The sequence below is a fragment of the Hyperolius riggenbachi genome, chromosome 7 (genome assembly GCF_040937935.1).
Source record: "Hyperolius riggenbachi isolate aHypRig1 chromosome 7, aHypRig1.pri, whole genome shotgun sequence".
Taxonomy (NCBI): domain Eukaryota; kingdom Metazoa; phylum Chordata; class Amphibia; order Anura; family Hyperoliidae; genus Hyperolius; species Hyperolius riggenbachi.
The window spans coordinates 27,789,705-27,811,030 of NC_090652.1; the positions used below are offsets into that span (position 1 = coordinate 27,789,705).

Here is a 21,326-nt window from a genome sequence, read left to right on the forward strand (position 1 = left end):
TATAACTTTACCAACAAAGATCAGGATAGTTAAAGGGGAACTTCAGCCTAAACAAACATACTGTCATCAAGTTACATTAGTTATGTTAATTAGAATAAATAGGTAATATAATCTCTTACCCACCCTGTTTTAAAAGAACAGACTAATGTTTGTAATTCATGGGGGCAGCCATCTTTGTCATGGGGGCAGCCATCTTTTTGGTTAAAAGGAGGTGACAGGGAGCAGGAGACACAGTTCCAACTGTCCTGTGTCCTGATTACCCCTCCCAGCTGCACATGCTAGGCTTCAAATGTCAAATTCAAAATGTAAAAAAAAAAAAAAAAAAAAAAATTGCACCAAAACAGCAGAACGGGAACAAAATCAGAAATCCCATCATGCTTTGCACATCATCAGAGGAAAAAAGCCCGGGCAGTTTTCTTCTGTGCAGCTAAAAATGAGGCTTGTATAAGAGAAACAAAGTTCTGATGCTGTGAAACTGTTAAAGAAACACCAGGCCTGTTCAGTGCTGCTGAGTTGATTTTTAGTCCGGAAGATCACTTTAAAGAGACTCCGTAACAAAAATTGCATCCTGTTTTTTATCATCCTACAAGTTCCAAAAGCTATTCTAATGTGTTCTGGCTTACTGCAGCACTTTCTGCTATCACAGTCTCTGTAATAAATCAATGTATCTTTCCCTTGTCAGACTTGTCAGCCTGTGTCTGGAAGGCTGCCAAGTTCTTCAGTGTTGTGGTTCTGCTATGAATTCCCCCTTCCAGGCCCCTCTATGCACACTGCCTGTGTATTATTTAGATTAGAGCAGCTTCTCTCTTCTCTCTTATCTTTTACAAGCTGGATAAATCATCCTCTGAGCTGGCTGGGCTTTCACATACTGAAGAATTACAGACAAGGGCAAAGCTGTTTGCAGGAGAAAAAACAGCAGCCTGAAACTTCAGTGCATGAGAGCAGAAGGGGGAAAGAAACACACAAATGATCTCTTGAGATTCAAAAGGAAGGCTGTATACAGCCTGCTTGTGTATGGATGTATTTTCTATGTGTGGACATACTGTACATCAACCTATTTCCTGTTTTGGTGGCCATTTTGTTTGTTTATAAACAAACTTTTAAAAACTGTTTTTAACCACTTTTAATGCGGCGAGGAGCGGCGAAATTGTGACAGAGGGTAATAGGAGAGGTCCCCTAACGCACTGGTATGTTTACTTTTGTGCGATTTTAACAATACAGATTCTCTTTAAAGCCATGGTCTTCCCTGTAGTAACATATGGCTGTAAAACTGTGGGTGTGGAGAAAGCTACTGAGTTCCCAGGATTGCTAGAAGATCTAACCAGTCAATACTTAAGAAATAAGGGCACGGTGTGCGCTAGAAGGGCTTTATACTACTATTAAAACTCAAATATTTTGATCACATATTGAGAAGACCATTCTTTAGAGAATTCCTTGATGATGGAAAAATTGAGGGCAAAAGAAGATGACAGACTAAGGCTATCATTCATAAAAGTGTGTTCGGTAAAAATAAATTTGGGCGGGAAAATACAGCGTTCGGTATTTAAGACCTATGTGTGCTAATTCATAAAGATTTTTACAGCGGCTTCTGAAGTTTGGTAAAGTACTGCAGCCCATTGAGTGGTACAGCAGAAGTGTGGCGATAACTCCCTGCACAGACCAGCAGAGACTTTAGCTCCCTGCACAGATGACTAGCAGAGACTTCAACTCCCTGCACAGATGACTAGCAGAGACTTCAGCTCCCTGCACAGATGACTAGCAGAGACTTCAGCTCCCTGCACAGATGACTAGCAGAGACTTCAGCTCCCTGCACAGATGACTAGCAGAGACTTCAGCTCCCTGCACAGATGACACGCGCAGGCTCTGCCCCCTGCGCAGCCTACTTTGCTCTTATCCGCTTCCTTATCGCCTCCTCCAAGCAAGCGGTATTCTCCGTCCCAATACCGCCTGCTCTAATCTTTATGAATTGACATTTTAGTGACACGTGTTGATAATAGCCGCACAAGGCGGTAATTTACCTCACTGCTCGGTAATTTGAGCTTTTCATGCGGTAACAGCCTTTATGAATTGACACTTTTGCTAAGTGCTCGGGAAAGTCAGCTGTTTTCAGCATTACCACATGCAGTAATGCTTTTTGAATGATAGCCAATGTTGGATAGACAGCATGTGTGAAGCTATGAACATGCCTATGCAACAGCTGAAAGAAGCAGCGCTTGACACACGTCTGGCCTGCAAGAGTACATCTGGTCACAAAAGAGTAGGAATGATCAGATATGCAAATTGTTCCGAGTTGATGCAAATTTTCATGTAAATGTATGCAGCTTGAAAATGGACCGATCACTTTACACCTGGGTTTAAATTGATTGGTCCATTTTCAAACTGCACACATTTGCATCAAATTTGCATACTTTTGGAACAATTTGCATCTCATTGAACATCCCTTCCAATGAGTTGGAGGCGGAGAAGACTACTTTAAAATAGAAAAGTGACTTTTTTCTCTTCCCCCTTGTGACTGTTGATACATACTTGCTGACCAGGCAACAATTTAAACCCATTAAATCTATCTGCCGAACATCGTGAATGCTGTTTTGAAAGCCTGTGATGGAGCAGGCGTGTTCTGTAACACCCGTAAGGCTACACTGTACATAGCGGAACCTTTAATGCATTCCCTCTGCAGTAAATGTAGTATTTTCTCATTGGGAATGACAGCAGCTTTTGTTAAAACCCACAAGCCATGGTTTTGCTTTGCAGTTAATTTTTACCCACTTGTGCGTGTATTAGAATAGATTAACCAGTTCACCCCCAAGGGTTTTTATCCTAACGGACCAGAGCAATTTTCAGTTGTCAGTGCTCCTCCCTTTTATTCCCTAATAACTTTATTACTACTTATCACAATAAAATGATCTATACCTCGCTTTTTCCGCCACCAATTAGGCTTTCTGTGGATAGTACATTTTGCTAAGAATTTTTTTTATTCTAAATGCATTTTAATGAGAAAAACAGAAAAAAAAGAAAAAAAATCATTTTCTCAGTTTTCAGCCATTCTAGTTTTAAAATTAAACATTCTCCTGTGGATAAAACAAACACGTTTTATTCGCCCAGTTGTCCAGATTATTAAACCGTTTAAATTATGTCCCTATCACAATGTATGGCGACAGTATATTATTTTGAAATAGAAGTGTTATTTTTCTGTTCTGTTTTTTTTTTTCCTTGCCATAATTACAAGCCCCTATGTAATAAATTAAAATTAATTTCCCCCCATAAAATATAGAATAAAAAAAGCTGAGTCCCTAAGGCAACTATTTTTTTTTTTTTTTTTTAAGCTTTTTTTTTTTAAGCTTTTTTTTTTTTTTTTCTACAAGTTTTTTTGTTTTGTTTTTTTTTGGGGGGGAGGGTTGGAAGTGTAATTTTATTAATGTGTATATACCTGCAAATTCATGTATTTTGTAGGTGTAATATACTTTTTGGCCACAAGATGGCGCTAGTGAACATGATATAGGAAGTGTTAACTTTTTTTTTTTTTTTTTACTACACTTTATTTAATTGTTACATTTCCTGTTTTTGTGAATGGACGTAGCCGCTGTTCGCGGTCACGTCCATTCACTCCAGGCACTGCGATTGGGTAGAGGACCGGTTATGTTGCCGTTAATAGCGGTAAGCATGACGTTTTAATACGATAGGATGCCGTTAAATGGTTAACATCCTTTGTGCCACCAGTTTCGCCACAAGCATGTAGCCATAGCATAGCTCCCAACTGCTTTATCAGAAATATGGAACCAAATTCCCCATTTCTCATTCTTCCTCATTTGTCCCTCTTTCAGGACTTATGTACAGATCTGCTAATGTGTGTATTGTTCTACTGATAAATGTTTAATTGACTCTGAGCGTCATTCCTAGCCTTTAAATTGATTTTCGGTTGTTAATATTGAGTACAAATAATAGAAAAGACCAGGATGGTTTGAATTATAAAACATCATTTTTGCTTATGACGACTTTGTGGTGTGCTAGACTAGGAGTGTTGTGTGGGCGTGGCTGGCGGTGAGGCAGGGGCGTGTCCTAAGTGTCCCTGTTTCCAATCTCAAAATCTTGGAAGGCATGGCTATATATCTGCTACAATGTATGTTCACAGTACACGTGCTACTCATTACCCCTTCCCCAGATTACCCCTTCTCCAGGATCCTAATGGCACTAACCAGGAAACCCATCCTGGACTAGTTCCCCAGGAAGTGGTTTCTGTATCAGCCCCTCCCAATAATCACTCTACAGTGTTCTCCCCAGGATTTTTTTCCAGCCGGGTGGCATGAAAAAGTAGCCGGGTGGGGCAGCACGGGGAAATTTGGCGGTGTGGAAAATTAGATATGCACTAATTATGTCCCACACATGCGCCCACGTGTACGATGGCAACCATGTAGGGCATGTGTATGGATGAAGGACGCATCCCGGAGCTAGCAGTGGACAGGTAAAGTATAGGGGCAGGGGGCACATTGCACATTAGGGGGGTAGGCGGCAGATACTTACAGGCTTGACGGTAGTGTCTGTGCACGATGACAGCCTTTATGCGTTCCTCTGCAGACTGTCGGCTTAGCCTCGGGCGCTGGTCCCGCCTCTTACTACCGCAGAGCCAATGACTGCACAAGCTCGCCGGGAAGCGCTGTGCAGATTCGGGAGCAGCGCGCGATAGCCGGCTACACGGTGATGACAGCTGGGAACACAGTCAGCCAGGCGGTAATTGATTTTACCCGGGCTGCCCGCCAAACTTGATTGATCCTGGGGAGAACACTGCATAATCCCCAAAAGGGATCAAGCACTTCCAAAAAATACACGAATCCAGAGTCTCATCACCATAGAGACAATACAGCCCAAGTATGTGCTACCCATGTTTCCTTGGGTCACTTCTGTTTACCACCACATGCCAAAACATGCTAATATGGTAATTGGTTCCTTCACCTAGATTGTGGTAGAGATATCAGACTGGTACATTAGATTGTGAGCTCCACTGAGGCACAGTTTGTAACATAACCATGGGCTCTAATTTAAAGTTCTGCAGGTAAATTCACTTAATACAGTAATATATGAGCACTGCAGAGATCAAACATCTCTGCTGTAACACCATTCCATTGAGTAGCATTTAAGAAAAGCAATATTGCTAACATTGTGCAGTTTGTATGCATTATAATTTAGTATAACTGAACATACAGCAAGTGGATTAATTAACAGATTTTTTTTTTTTATAACAATGCAAGTTCAATTGAACTGTCAGATCAGTTTCTTTAAACTAAACTAAAAAAAAACCTGAAATGTCAGTCATAACATAAAGGACAAGTAATGAGACGTGGTTTGATTCTCCACCCCTAAGACCATTGAGAGAAACTAAAACTATCCCGAGTAATATTTGACTGGTTCTCCTCCTCCTATTTACACCAGATGACTACTGTGCTGTAAATATATACTGTATAACTCACTGGGATCTCCAATTGTATAGCTATATAAAGAGAAGGCAAATGTTCATAAGACAAAGACACAGTGTAAAAAACGAATTCTGAAGCTAAGCAAAGATCTTTCAACTGTATACTGTATCCTGTATACTTTACATCTACATTTTCTGGAAAAAAAATCCATTAGACACAAGTGATGTGCCGTTCCTCGCCGTTCGGGTTCACCTGCGGACAGAATCTCAGCTCAGTGAGCTGATGTGTTAGATGTCCCGCCCCCTCTCCTCGTCCGTCCGTCCCCCCCCCCCCCCCCCCCCGAGTTTTCAAACATCCCCCGGCAGAGCAGAGTAGCAAATTAGTCAATACCAGCAGCTTGTCCGTCACCCTCCTGCATATACAGGCTCCATTAGCAGAGTGGACGCTTTCACTCCACCGCTCCTTGCCGTTTGGGTTCCCCTGCTTTGCCTGTCACATCTATGACGCTATGCAGTGGCGCCTCGCCACTAGAGGGCATCCTAGATATGAGCCGGTGACAGGCAAGCAGGGGAACCCGAACGGCAAGGAGCGGTGAGTGAAAGCTTCCGCCGTTCACTCTGCTAATGGAGCCTGTATATGCAGGAAAGGGACGGACACGCTACGCTACGGGTAACGACTACTTTGCTACTCTGCAGCGCTGCTCTGTGCAGATTTACAGCGCTGGTTTTTGCTAGGGTTTTTGCAGTGATAGCCGGCCACGTGGTGATGGCAGCTGGGAACGCAGCCAGCCGGGCGGTAATTGATTTTACCCGGGCGGCCCGCCCACTTGATTGATCCTGGGGAGAACACTGCCCTAGTATAGTGCAAGTAACGAAGATTGGTTGTCTTCAAATAACGAGAATGTGTTCCTTTTTTCTTGTTCTGCCTGAGCTAACCATTAAGGTATGCAAGTGACAACCTACTCGAGCCATAGCGCAACCCTCACCAAAACCCTATTACAGCCATATAACAATTTTCTGTTAGGGAACAGCAGCTTCTGAGTCCAGTGGATAGATAAAAAAAAGTTAATTGTTCATATGCTATAGCTCTGGGACACATTTATACCATCACAACATTAATCCAACTTGTTTAGGTGTTCAAAAAGAAAATAAATCACTGGGTTTCCTTTGAGGCTACTTTTACACTTGGAGCAGTGTGATTGTCCTGCGGCAGGAGAGCCGGGGCAGGACAATCGCACCCCACCATTCCCCTGTGTAGATCATCCTGCGGTAGAGTGCACTGACTGGGTAATGTGTGGATCTCCACCCCCCGCTGAGTGACTTCCTCCTTGCTGGACAGGAAGCGCTTCACTGAAGTTTCATCGCTCTGCCTCTGCGCAACATCGATCAAGCGTTCACACTTACTGCGTTGCCATAGACTTGTATTGCTGCCTAGTAGAGTTTGCGGTCGGCTTTGTGTTGCCATCATGTGTAAGTCCCCATAAACTTTGCCATTGCATCGAGCTGCGGTGGGGTAGAGCACCATGACGCAAGGAAACGTGGCAAGTGTGAAAGTAGCCTAAACAGTTTTTTGTAAGTATGTGACTTGTTTTCTCCTTGTGAACCTAATGAGAGGAGAGTCAGGAATGTCTATGGAGGAGTTTCCAGCAGCCCCGGAGTACTTCTTTATAAAAGCTAATTTTGACACCGCTAAGAGAATCCTTGAAATATAAAACTGGTCCACCATTAATGTATCTCCTTCCCTCCGCAGGCCGTCCTCGACGCCGGAACACCTGGAACCCTTATCAGACGTCCCAACCTCAGAAGTCCTCCCCATCTGACTACCGCAAAGAGCTGGCTTCCGACTCTGAGGGGGAGGAAGCCCCTCCCCGCAAGAAGAGGCCTATGGACTGGTCTTGTTTGAAGGGTATTATCAGTGACGATGGAGAAAGCGACTGATGTGTAAACCCTTGTCTCTCTCTTCTGATATTAGATGCAGCAGATATCTGAGCCCCTCTGGGACCACAGTCTTTTGTCTTTGTGCCAGTAACCCTTCATCTATTGCACCAACCTTTTTGTTTTCTTCAGAAAAAACTATGCCCCTTAGTGGCTGAACACTAGTACTGCAAGCTGTCGGGTAATGAATTTTTCTAGACCTGCAGTTATCCTGAAGTATTGGTTATTCTTGCCCTAACTTTGCATCTTGCAGAAGTCCAGGTTGAGCAGTCGCAACCCATAAAAGTTGTGCTCAGCCTGTATTCTCTACAACCAGGGAGTGGTCATGGAGTTTGTCATCCTAGGGGGGGGGGGGCGGTAGACAGGCATAGTGGTCATGTGACAGGCCATCTTTGGGTTTTCTGCAAGAGGTTGTCATTTTCAGGATGTATAGCTATTTCTGCTTGTTTGGTGGAGGGTTCACCACTGCCTTAATGGCACAGCTCAGCTCTGGGCTTTTAAAATTGTTGATTGAATTAGATATGTGTATTCCAGCAAGTGTTTAAGCTACGGCAGGTACAGCTGAGGTGCAGTCTTCCTCGTCTCTCCCATGCCGCGACCAACCCCCCCCCCCCCCCCCCCCCTCACACTTGGTCTTCGTCAGGCCTTGGCTACCCAAACAGATCAATCATGTGGGATTGAGAGATGTAGTACCTCAAAGATGCCTCAAAAGAGTTGCAGCTCTTGTGTCACTTGTGTAGCCCAGTCCACTAATCCATTAACAGCTTCAATAGCGCTATCTTGTTTGAGAGAAGTGTGCTGCTTTTGACCCCAGCCGGTAGAACTCATGTGCTGTAAATTCTTGAAATGCTCTGATATCTCTCTGCTAGCAGAAAATGTAGAAACTGGTATTGTCTCACACTGCCTCCTGGTCAAAAGTGCCCATACATACACATCACAGCAGTACTAATTAGAAGCAAGGAAATATATAACACATAAGAAATAAAAAAAAAAAGTGCTAAAATAAATTGGCCTGGAGCACTTACAAGCTTTTAAATTGACTGCTAAAGGGTTAATGACGGCTCCTGGCAGAACGTGACCCATATTGTGTAAAGTATTGGCAAGCTTTAAAGGGACCCAAGTTACATAATGACCCTCATAACAGGATAGGCTGCTGTTCGGGGTGATTAGCATTATTGCCTCCTCTGCTCTCTTGGCGGTTCATATGGAATTTGCCATCTCCCCCAGGGGGAACTGCCCCCCCCCACCAATGGCCCACTCTGTCTTATCAATTTTCATATATAGATGAGTTGCCTTTTAAGAGTACCTCCAGTTTTAAGCCAGGCTTTCTTAAAGCAAACCTGAAGTGAAAATAAACTAATGAATGTGTAGTACAGCTAAGAAATTGAACATTAGTAACAAATAAGTTTCATTGTTTTCCAGTACAGGAAGAGTTAAAAAACAAAGCAAAGAATCCTCCAGTTATCTATGCAAAACCGCTTCTCTGAGCTATTTTACCCACTGGGTTGAAGACTGTCCTGTTTTCTAAGCACTTAAACTGCCAAACAGTGAGAGACAGCCTGAGATAAGGTTTTACTGCAGGAGAGTTCAAAGGGTCATGATTTCTGCTTTGTTTTATAGCTTAAAAGACAGTGTGTGGTCTCTAATCTGGAAATATGACAGAATGATGCAATGTTGTTTAAAAAAAAAAAAAGCTATATAACTGAAAACAAAAATAAGAGACTATTTTCTGTGCTACTAATGTTCTCTACATACAGTTCATTATATCATAAGTTTTTGTTTTGTGTTAGGTTTCAGCTTCTGCTTTAATGCTGCAAGGGGGAGGGGTTAATTACTTACCTGCTGGTCCAACGTAATTGGGACACAGGTGACTCTCCATTATTTTTTACTTCAAGTACTCTTTAAGTTGAGATGCTTAGCATTTTGCATAGATGAACGGACCGGCACACCGAAATCTGAGGACCGTTCCAGATTGGGGGATTCTGGTTCACTTTGAAGTCTCCCTGCAGGCACAGTCCTGTGCAGCCTGCAGTCACACAGCTTGTTTCTAACCAGAAATACAATCCCTTTCCCAGCACAGGAGTAGACCTGGTCCAGGAGATGCTTAGCTTGGAAGTGGACCAATCCGAACCTGCTGCACCTGCGTGTGATTGGTCCAATGCCAAGCTGTATGCAGGTCAGATGAATTAGCACCTCACTGCCCCGGTCAGCAGCCACGTCCCACAGAGCAGCCTTCCAGAGCTGCAGTCTGGTCTTCTGCCAGTTTTACCCTGCTTGCAAAAAGGAGCAATCCGATGCAGCACAGCAGCTCCTGCATCTGATTGAGACGCGAAGTCTAGTTTAGGGGACCCAGCAGAAAACCTCAAAGGGAACAGTTCTCCAATCACAGCATGAAGCATTGTGATTGGCTGAATAGTGTGGGTGTCGCTTACAGTTGGAGAGGGTGCCGTCCACCCAATAACTTTAGTGGCATTTCCCTATGGGGTTTCCTGCTCAGTCATATAAACTTGACTAGCAACCTGATTGGTTCATTTCTTAGCTGCATTAAATCTGCGTCATCTCAGAATTATCAGCGTGTCCTGTACAGCAAAATCCCTGTTTAATAAACTTCAAAGGACCTGGCAAAGTATTTATTATATCAGAAGTTTACTATATCCTGATTTGTAGTGGATGAGAATTCTGCTGCACCAATCTCAGGAAAAGTTTTTGAAGCATTTGTGGACAAACAGCAATACAGCTCACTCGTATCGGAGCAAACTTGGCTCCTTAGTCATAGCTAACCTCCCCCTATGACTAAGGAGCCAAGTTAGCTCCGATACGCTTGAGCTGTATTGCTGTTTGTCCACAATTGCCTTAATAAAAATTGGACTCTTATCCTGAGATGGGTGCAGCGGAATTCTTATCTACGACATTTTCCTGGCTCTTCGGTGTTCTGCTCCAGATCACAGTAGGTGCAGTGGTTGCAGCGACCTGTTTCCTGGATTGTATATCCTGATTTGTTGTACATTGTGTCTTCATGGTTGGGACCTTAGGACTGGGCTAGCTATAGACAGAGGTTTACCATGATGAGATTCTGTTGTATACACACACTTGCTTATTATTTTTACGGTCTTGGCCGTTTCCTAGCGTCACACAGCTCTCGCACATCCTTCCCTCCCCATTTCCTAACCTCCATTTTGTATGTTGTCATTCTGGTTTTTCCATTTTTATCTACATCTTGTTTTATATGTTTGGCAAAATAAATTGTTCATTCTTTTTTCTTGTTTTTAAAGCTGTTTCTGTAAATAAATAAGATTTCCAGTCAACATTTGCTTCATTCCGTGTTCATTTAAAAACACACATGTAGATTGCCCCCATATGGGCCATCCAGAAAGTAGCGCCCATTTGCTTTTATCTGTCAAGCAAGGTATTCTTTGTGTACTGGAACTTGCATCTGACAGTTTACTCTATTCCAGTGATGGCTAATCTGTGCACTCCAGCTGTGACAAAACTACTAATCCCATCATTCCTCTGCCTCCCCGAGTTATGCTCAGATCTGTCATTGCCTCATGGGACTTGTAGTTCCACCACAGCTGGAGTGCCAAGGTTAGCCATCACTTATTCTCTCCCTGCACCACTTCTCACATGACTGCAGAATGCGGGTAACTGATTTTTCAGCAGCGTTGGTATTAAAGAGGAACTCCAGTGAAAATAATGTAATAAAAAAGTGCTTCATTTTTACAACACCGTATATACCGGCGTATAAGACGACTGGGCGTATAAGACGACCCCCCACCTTTTCCAGTTAAAATATAGAGTTTGGGATATACTTGCTGTATAACACTACCCCTCTTCCAATGCACACCAAATTAAAATAAAAAAATCATGTGCTGGTGCTGTGTATGAACATATATTGGTGCTGTACTGTATGTGTTAGCCAGTATATAACAGTATATAGTCAATTGGCTTGTTGCATTGGTCAACTCTCCTTAAAGGGATACTGTAGGGGGGTCGGGGGAAAATGAGTTGAAGTTACCCGGGGCTTCTAATGGTACCCCGCAGGCGTCCTGTGCCCGCGCAGCCTCTCACCGATGCTCCGGCCCCGCCTCCGGTTCACTTCTGGAATTTCAGACTTTAAAGTCTGAAAATCACTGCATCTGCGTTGCCATGTCCTCGCTTCCCCTGATGTCACCAGGAGTGCACGGCGCAGGCACAAACCATACTGGGCATGCGCAGTACGCTCCTGGTGCCATCAGCGGGAGTGAGGACACGGCAACGCAGGCGCAATGGTTTTCAGACTTTAAAGTCTGAAATTCCAGAAGTGAACCAGAGGCGGGGCCAGAGCATTGGGGAGTGGCTGCGCGGGCACAGGATGTCTGTGGGGGACCATTAGAAGCCCCCGGGTAAGTTCAACTCCTTTTCCCCCGACCCCCACCCACAGTGTCCCTTTAAGTAGACTGGTCAGCTCTCCTTGTCTACCTGTTTATCAGAGCGGTATGGAAGAATAGATTACGCTCCCTCAGCAGGGAGATCTGAGAGGCGGTAACAGGATAGGGCGTATCACCCGACATCAATGACACCCGGCGTATAAGACGACCCCCAACATTTCAGAAGATTTTCAAGGGTTAAAAAGTAGTCTTATACGCAGGAATATACAGTAATTATGTATAAATGATTTAGTCAGTGTTTGTCCATTGTAAAATATTTTAAATCCCTGATTTACATTCTGACATTACATGGTGACATTTTTACTGCTGGCAAGTGATGTAGCTGCTGCTTGCTGTTTTGGCAGTTGGAAACCGCTGTAAACAGCTATTTCCCACAATGTAACAAGGTTCACAGACCGGAAACTGCCAGGAGTACCACGGTCGTCAGTTTCTTGTGGGAGGGCTTTCACCACAATATCATTCATACAGCACCCCCTGATGGTCTGTTTGTGAAAAGGAATAGATTTCTCATGTAAAAGGGGGTATCGGCTACTGATTGGGATAAAGTTAAATTCTTGGTCGAAGTTTCTCTAAGTCCAATAAATTCAATCCCCATAGGTGATGAGTGCGATGCTACTACAACAAACATCTCTGTTGACAAGTTTATTAATCTGACAAATGTTTAATTGAAGGTGTTGCTAATGTGGAAAATCGGGAGATACAGGGCCTTAGGCCCGGTTCACACTGGACGGATCAAAAACGGATTCGTGAATCGGATCAGTTTCTATTTCGATCCGTTTTTTGATCCGTTCCTTTAGCGAGCTGTCAATGCCACACATCCGCCGCTCCGGTATTATCACAGCCGCCCCAAACTTTGTGGACTGTTTGACGGTATGTGCAGAGTGGATCCGTTCTGACGGAGTAATGTGAACAGATCCATAGGTTAACCTTGGATCCATTTGCATCTGTTAGGATCCGTTCCACTAGGATCTGCTAAACGGACCGTTTTAGCTGCCAATGTGAACCGGGCTGAATTCAATTCAGGTTTTCGCCTACAGTTTTTAAAAAAAAAAAATCTCTATTTTTGAAACTTTATCAGTAAGGGCTCGTTTCCATATATGCTTTCATGCACGCTTATGGAAACTCAATCGCAGGGACAGCAGACAGTGCACAGACTGTACGGTCTGCCATTTCCATTCATGCACTGCGATTCACTTCTTAAAGAGGAACTGAAGAGAGAGGTATATGGAGGCTGCCATGTTTATTTCTTTTTAAGCAATACCAGTTGCCTGGCAGCCCTGCTCATCCTCTGTCTCTAATACTATTAGCCATAGCCCCTGAACAAGCATGCAGCAGATCAGGTGTTTCAGACTATAAAGTCAGATCTGACAAGACTAGCTGCATGCTTGTTTCTGGTGTTATTCAGATACTACTGCAGAGAAATAGACCAGCAGGGCTGCCAGGCAACTGGTATTGATTAAAAAGAAATAAATATGGCAGCCTCCATATACCTCTCTCTTCAGTTCCCCTTTAAAGAGAACCCGAAGTGGGTTTGAAGAATATTATCTGCTTACATAGGCTGGATCTGCCTATACAGCCCAGCCTCTGTTGCTATCCCAAACCCCCCTAAGGTCCCCCTGCACTCTGCAATCCCTCATAAATCACAGCCACGCTGCTGACAAACAGCTTGTCAGAGCTGGCTGTGTTTATCTCTATAGTGTCAGTCTGCTGCTCTCCCCGCCTCCTGCAGAACTCCAGTCCCCGCCTGCATCCCTTCCCTCCCTGCTGATTGGAGGGAAGGGACGGGGGCAGGGACCGGAGCTATGCAGGAGGCGGGGGAGCAGCCGAGACTGACACTACAGATGTAAACACAGCCTCACAGCACGGCTGTGATTTATGAGGGATTGCAGAGTGCAGGGGGAACTTAGTGGGGTTTGGGATAGCAACAGAGGCTGTGCTGTATAGGCAGATCCAGCCTCTGTATGCAGATAACATTCTTTAAACACACCTCGGGTTCTCTTTAAAGTGGACCTGAACTTTTGCGCAGGACAGAAGGAACACTGAGGGAAATGCACCCTGTATGTCAGACTTTCTCAGCCCTGGAACCCCAGGATTCCTTGAGGGCTCTGCAGGGGTTACCTGGCATTTTCCCCCATCGTGGGGAAATTATAATACAGCACATTGTAATGGGGGGGGGGGGGGGCTGTAAAAGGAAGCACTAAATTTGGGGACCAGAATAATAATGAGCACATTAATAAAATGCACTAGAATAAAGGGACAGTATAATAAGAGGCTCTGTAATGGGTGTGAAATAAACGGCCACACCTACTTTTGAAGTCCATACCTCCCTGCAAAATAAATTCAGGGGTTCTTTGAGATCCAAAAATTATTTGCGGGGTTCCTCCAGGGTAAAAAGGTTGAGCAAGGCTGCTGTATGTATTTAGAGTTTAGCCTCTTTTTTTTTTTAATTTTCCCCATCTGTGGTTAATCACTAGTTGTAATTTGATCGCCCAGCTGAGTCAACTAGCTGCCTCAGCAGAGTAGCTAATTTGTAAACACAGGATGTTAAAGGGAACCTTAACCAGCTGAGCGGTCTGGACGAGCTCAGCTCGTCCAACACCGCCAGCGGCTGCCGCTCAGGCCCTGCTGGGCCGATTTTGATGAAATAAAAAGCAGCACACGCAGCCGGCACTTTGCCAGCCGCGTGTGCTGCCTGATCGCCGCCGCTCTGCGGCGATTCGCCGCGAGCAGCGGCGAAAGAGGGTCCCCCCAGCCGCCTGAGCCCAGCGTAGCCGGAACAAAAAGTTCCGGCCAGCGCTAAGGGCTGGATCGGAGGCGGCTGACGTCACGACGTCGGCTGACGTCGATGACGTCACTCCGCTCGTCGCTATGGCGACGATATAAGCAAAACAAGGAAGGCCGCTCATTGCGGCCTTCCTTGTTTATTCTGGGCGCCGGAGGCGATCGGAAGATCGCCTCCGGAGCGCCCTCTAGTGGGCTTTCATGCAGCCAACTTTCAGTTGGCTGCATGAAATAGTTTTTTTTTTATTTAAAAAAAACCCTCCCGCAGCCACCCTGGCGATTTAATCAGAACGCCAGGGTGGTTAACCGAGAGGGATATGGATGTTTCCTTTTTAAACCATACCAGTTGCCTGGCTTCCTGCTGAATTCTTTGGCTGCAGTAGTGGCTGAATCACACCCCTGAAACAAGCATGCAGCTAATCCAGTCTGACTTCAGTTAGGGTGCGTTTCCACTAGTGCGGTGGGAAATCGCTGCGGACTCTCCGCGGACGAATTTGCATGCAGGAGCGAAATCGCATGCGGTTGTATGCGAATTTTACCGCGAATTCGCATACGATTTCGCATGGATGACGCTGTGTGCAAATTTAACCATGTCAGTGCCTGTGTGCTTTTTCATTGATTCCATGCGAAATCGTATGCGAATTTGCATGAAAATTCGCATGAAAAAAACACCATGCGAATTCCCTATTAAATACATTGTATGCGAATCGCATGCGTGTGTGCGGTGTCCGAATTCGGATGGCTCTGCTGAGCAGATTTTTCCTGCACAAGAAAACACTCAGTTTTTCCTGGCAAGTGGACACAGGCTCATTCACTTTTATTGGTTATGCGCATTTGCATGCGGGGAACGCATGCGAATTCGCGTTAGTGGAAACGCACCCTTAGACTTATGCAGGAGAACAGAGGCGCCAAAGGATAAAAGGAAGCTAAATGAGCTTAAAAACCAAATTCTTGGTAAATAGAGGAGGTAGTGGTGGACTTACATCCTCCAAGTAGACGCACAACGACTGTAGTAAACACAGTCAATATATTTTATTTATGAACTCCAAATATGCAACGCGTTTCGCAGGTTTGATCCCACTTCATCAGGCAATAACAACGGAGCAATAGCATATGTGGTCAGTAGAAGAGCCAGACTTCAGTTAGAGCACCTGATCTGCATGCTTGTTGAGGGGCTGTGGCTAAAAGTATTAGAGACACAGGATCAGCAGGAGAGTCAGGCAACTGGTATTTTAAAAGGAAAAATCCATATCCTTCTCAGTTTAGGTTCCCTTTAATCATATGTCTGCTTCCATGAAAGAAGGAAGTAGACACTTAAAATTTATTGCAGGATTTGTATTGGCTGTAACAAAGATGTGTTTCTTTAAGGGTTATTATGCGGTTGCTTATCTTTAAAGGGCAACTGAAGTGAGAAATATATGGAGGCTGCCATATTGATTTCCTTTTATACAATACCAGTTGCCTGGCAGTCCTGCTGCTCTATTTGGCTGCAGTAGTGGCTGAATAATGCCAGAAACAAGCATGAAGCGTATCTTTCAGATCTGAAAATGTCAAACACCTGATCTGCTGCATGCTTGTTCAGGGTTTATGGCTAAAAGTATTAGGAGATTAGCAGGATAGCCAGGCAATTGGTATTGCTTAAAAACAAATAAATATGGCAGCCCCCATATCCCTCTTGCTTCCTCTCTGCTCTTACAGGGCAACTGAACTTCTGAGTTCAGGTCCACTTTAACGTGTTCCCCTTGCTTTATCAGGTAGTATGGATACAGAGGCGCCAAAAGGATAAAAGAATCTAAAAAGTTTAAAACATTAGGATGTGGTGGTGGACTTACCACCTCCAAGCAGACACAAAAATTGATGAGCTAATCGCTGCTCACAATTACTTTTTCTACTGTCATTACCCCCATTATTTAATACATTACAGTACCTATTTCACTGCTAATGTTTGATATTCATTTATATTTATAAATGTATACATTTTATAATTAACGTTTGTATGACGACACATGGTTTATGAGCCAATTATCTCTGTCTACAGCTATTAGGGCCCGTTCAGATCACAAATGCGGATGGCCACGCGTGCGGAACGCAACGCGTACGAACGCACGTCATCCGTGTTTGTGTGCATTGCGTGGCTGATCCCATCACTGAAAAGTGAATGGGACAGCCGCGCGTTTTGACAAAATCTGCGTGCAGCATGCGTTCCCGGGACCGCACAGGTCCGGAACGCATGCAGTGTGAACATCAGACAGTGCACTCTATGCACTGTCTGATGACGTGCGTGTCGGCCTCCTGCACGCGTTTCCAAAACGCGTCTGGAAACGTATGCAGTCTGAACGGGCCCTTACTCCGTTATTGCCTGATGAAGCGAGATCAAACATGCGAAACGCGTTGTATTGTCCCCCGGAGTATGTAAATAAACTTGTTCTATTTGATAAACAAATTAGCAATTTTTGTATCTGGAGGAGGTCAGTCCACCACTGCCTCATCATGTTCTAAACTATTTAGATTATTTTATCCTTTTGGCGCCTCTGTATCCATACTACGCTATATTAAGTCCACCCTTGGTGGAGGGGTGTTGCCCCCTTTTTTCCCCTCATCTACGGAGAGTGACTTCTGAGTGGGGCCAGGCCTAATCTCCTCACCTGCCTGTACAGTGGTTGCCTTGGAGGTAACCCTGCTTTGTAAATCTAGCTAATTACTCTATCATACTTCATTTTAACTACCAGTACATACTACGCTATATTTGGCTCTTGCTGTCCCTACTCTGGTTTCTCCCTTGCTTTATCAGCTTGTAGTTTTCCCACAGTACACTAATACTGGGCAATGCCTCCCTTGGAACAGCCTCAGGGCTCGTTTCCACTATCGCGAATGCGCATGCGTCCAATGCATGCAGATTCGCACATGTAATGCAAGTGGATGGGCCTGTTTCCACTGTAGCGTCGTTGAGGTGCGTTTTTTTCAGCGGTAAAAAAACGCACAAAAGAGCCAACGAATTCGCCTGCGAGTGGAATGCATGCGATTCGCCGCTAATGTATTTAATAGTAACGCATGCGTTTGTTACATGCGTTTTTACCCGCGATTTCGCACCTTTTTCAATTTTATTTTGCCCTGGCAGTGTCATGGTTAATTTCGCATGGCACCCTGCCATGCGAAATCGCGGGTAAAAACGCATGCGGAAACGCATCCGCATGCGTTTTTACAAGCGTCGGAATGCTGGCGAAATCGCGTCGCAACAGTGGAAACAAGCCCTCAATTCTTGCTTGCACAGATTCTGCAAGATTTTGGTAACCTTTGTTAAAATAGTCTTTGAAAAGATCGGCAATACACAGCTTTCAATGGCTTTGTGTTTTTATTGAAGATATTTCCATCTATCTGGTCACAAGCTAGTCAGCAAGCAAAGTGATAAACCAATCGCATGCAGGATGGGTCAAGATTAACTATACATTATATCACTTCCCAAAAAGTATGTCTCACACTCAGGATCAGATAATTATACTTTATTTCACTACACGATATATACGTATCATGGTCAAGATTGGATAATCATACTTTATTTCACTACACAATATTTTTCACTGTCAACATCAGATAATTACTGTATACTTAATTTCACTAAACAAAATGTACACAATGTTTCAAATAATGCAAATTTGTATTTAAAGTGACGCTGGACTCAATTAGAAAAATGCCATACTGAACTTACCCGGGGCTTCCTCCAGACCACCCGTAGCCTGCAAGGTCCTTTGGCATCTCCTGGGCTCCCTCCATTTTCCCGCTGGCTGCTTAGTTTGCTGCGTGACTTGGCAGAGTCGTGTGTATCTACGCATGCATGGCCTGTTCAAACGCCTGTCTCGCTCGTGCACCTGCCGCCATGAGCATTTTGTGCAGAATGCCCACCGCGATGGGCCACTCGCAGTTGCACGCTGATTCTAGGCCAATCTGCACAGCCAGCGGAGTTACCAGCGGGAGAACGGAGGGAGCCAACAGGATGCAGAGGGACCTTGCGGGCTACAGGGGGGCTGGAGAAAGCCCCCAGAGATGAGCAGAAACTACGCTAGTGCGAATATACGCATCGTAGTTCATAGGCGAAGTGTCAAAACTACACTTACACATTTATGCGTAGCGACGTACCGATATACATCGTTTATGCATGCTACAGGTAGTTGACATGTGTGTTGCGAAGTAAACTACGAATGCGGTAAACGCGTATATTTTTATGCGTACGGATCAACTTTCCCCTTGTGCATGCCCAGAAATATTTTTTTCTTATTGTATGCGTATATTACGCATTGGAAAGGGGAATGTACGCATACAAGGGTTTCAGGTATGAACAGTTAAAGGTGAATTCATTTGGATATTTTTTATAGGGGCATAAGCGTCCGCATACACTATGAATCGCACTTCGTGTAATTGCGTATTTTAAAGCGTAGTTTACGAAATGCATCACAAAATCAATAAATCAAGATCAGATCATTATAATTCACTAAACACATGATGATCAGATAATTACGTAAACTCAAGCTCTGATACTTACCTGGGCCTTCCTCCCACCCCATAAACACGTCTCACGCAGTCTTCCCGCGGTGTGCCGTTCAGCCGCGGTGAGCACCGTTAGCAAGCTCAGTGGATACCAGTCAGGGTCTACTGCCCATGCGCAGACCTCCCGCGCATGCGCAGTAGACCTGGACTGACGTCACTGAGCCTGTTACTGGGGCTCACCGCGGCTGAACGGCAGACCGCGGGAGGACGGCGTGGGACGTGTTTATGGGGTGGGAGGAAGCCCCAGGCAAGTATCAGATCTTGAGTTTACTTAGTCTCAGTCTCTTTAAGGACATTAACCAGTCAGCAGTGTTTTAATCCGTAAGCCTAGTACACACTTTTAACCTCCTTAGCGGTAACCCCGTGTGTGACACTGGGTAAGCCGCCGGAGGGTGCCTCTCAGGCCCTGCTGGACCGATTTGCATATTTTTTTTTTTGCTGGACGCAGCTAGCACTTTGCTAGCTGCGCCAGCACACTGGTCACCGCCGCCCCGCCACTATTCGTTGCGGCGCGCGGGCCCCCCCCCCAGACCCCGTGCGCTGCCTGGCCAATCAGTGCCAGGCAGCGCCGAGGGGTGGATCGGGACTCCCAATGACGTCCCGACGTCGGTGACGTCATCCCGCCCCGTCGCCATGGCGACGGGGGAAGCTCTCCAGGAAATCCCGTTCTTTGAACGGGATTTCCTGATCGGAGATCGCCGAAGGCCTGGGCTCGCTACATGATTTTAAAAAAAAAACTGCTGCGCTGCCCCCTGGCGGAATTTTTCATACCGCCAGGGGGGTTTGATTGGCTAATTACAGCCCAATTTCACCACCTCCATGGAGTATGCGAGTTTACCTACACAGTCTGCTCATAGTATTCAATATGGACCTGCGTACTACATAGAGGTGATAAAATTGGTCAGTGATTGGCCAATCGTAATTGAAAGTGTGTACCAGGCGTGTACAATTATTGCACAGATTTTTTTTTTTTTGGTAAAGCTCATACAGGTGGATTGAATACTTACCTCTATATATAGTTATACAGATCCGCAACACATCAATGGCTCCAGTAAAACTAAACTTTTATCTCACTTTCTAGGACACCCGAGGCGAAAATAAACTAATGACTTCTCCTAAAAGTGACTTTTTAAGATATTCCACAGTTTTGTTTTATGTTTAGATCTACTTTTTAAGTTTTAACTGTTTTATTGTTTTTGCTCAATGACACATTCATTGAAGTATGCCAGAGCTAAAATCTATGAACTATTGACCTTTTTTTATCTCTTTCCTGCTCTAAGAAGGCATTTTCTGCTAGGAAAGTGTTTTATGGTTGGAATTTCTTATCAGTGAGGGTCACACTGTAGTCACTTCCTGTCTGATTCAGAACTGAGTCAGCCACTTACATACCTCTTTCAGGTAAAGAAAGAAAATATATATAAATATAATTTTTTTTAAGCTGCCCCATAGGAAATCATCCCAAGAGGGGAAGGGAAAAACATTAAGCAGCATTCTAAGGAAACAAATCAGTGGGAGGAAATATAGAGCCACAATTGAAATCAATAAAACAAAATATAAATCCCAACGTGCGCTGAGAATGTCAGGTGTCTGCGATTTTCCATGGGGTGGTGGTCCCCTCTTGGGATGGGTTGATTTCTCGTGGGAGGGCTTTTTAAATGTATGTTTATGGCCAGAACCTGAAGTCTGGCCACTTCTGCATCTGGATAGCCAACGTGCAATGATGTGGGTGGCTACTGTGGCCAATATGTAAAGAACTTCTAAGTAACCGACGTTATCAGACTTTGGCCAGCCAGAGCCAGACCTCACTAGAGCTGCCGGGCCAAATCCAGAAGAGAGGAGCAAAATTCGGCAGTGGTATCTGCAACCTCAACCTGGCTCAGGTTTGCCTGCAGTTACCTCCCCACCCTGCGCCTCCATCCCTCCACTCCCCATGTCCATATCTGAGCACCTGAAAAAAAAAATCCACTTACCCAGGGCTTCCTCCAGTCCTTGCCAGCCGTCCTGTGCCCTCGCCGCAGGTCTGCTCCCCGCCGGTGGCCTTGAGTCCCCTCTGGCGCAGGATGTCCACTGCACCTGTGCGAGCAGCCATCAGTCGCGCTGATGTCATCCGGACTGTACTGCGCAGGCATAGTAGTTTTGCACCTGCGCTGTACAGTCCGGATGACGTCAGTGCGACTCAGTGAGCCGCATTGTGAAGTGCAAGCATTTTTCAGGCGCTCGGACGTCACCTTCCC

At 44.9% G+C, this 21,326-nt stretch overlaps 1 protein-coding gene across 1 annotated transcript in view; it reads left to right on the forward strand.

Moving 5' to 3' along the window:
• Positions 1 to 10,647, forward strand: part of HIRIP3 (HIRA interacting protein 3) — a 55,811-nt gene extending 45,164 nt beyond the window's left edge. Inside the window, exon 7 of the mRNA XM_068243786.1 lies at positions 7,158 to 10,647. Within this exon, the coding sequence (XP_068099887.1) occupies positions 7,158 to 7,345 (188 nt within the window). The 3' untranslated portion in view covers positions 7,346 to 10,647. The remainder of the gene's footprint in view (positions 1 to 7,157) is intronic.
• Positions 10,648 to 21,326: the final 10,679 nt, after the last annotated feature.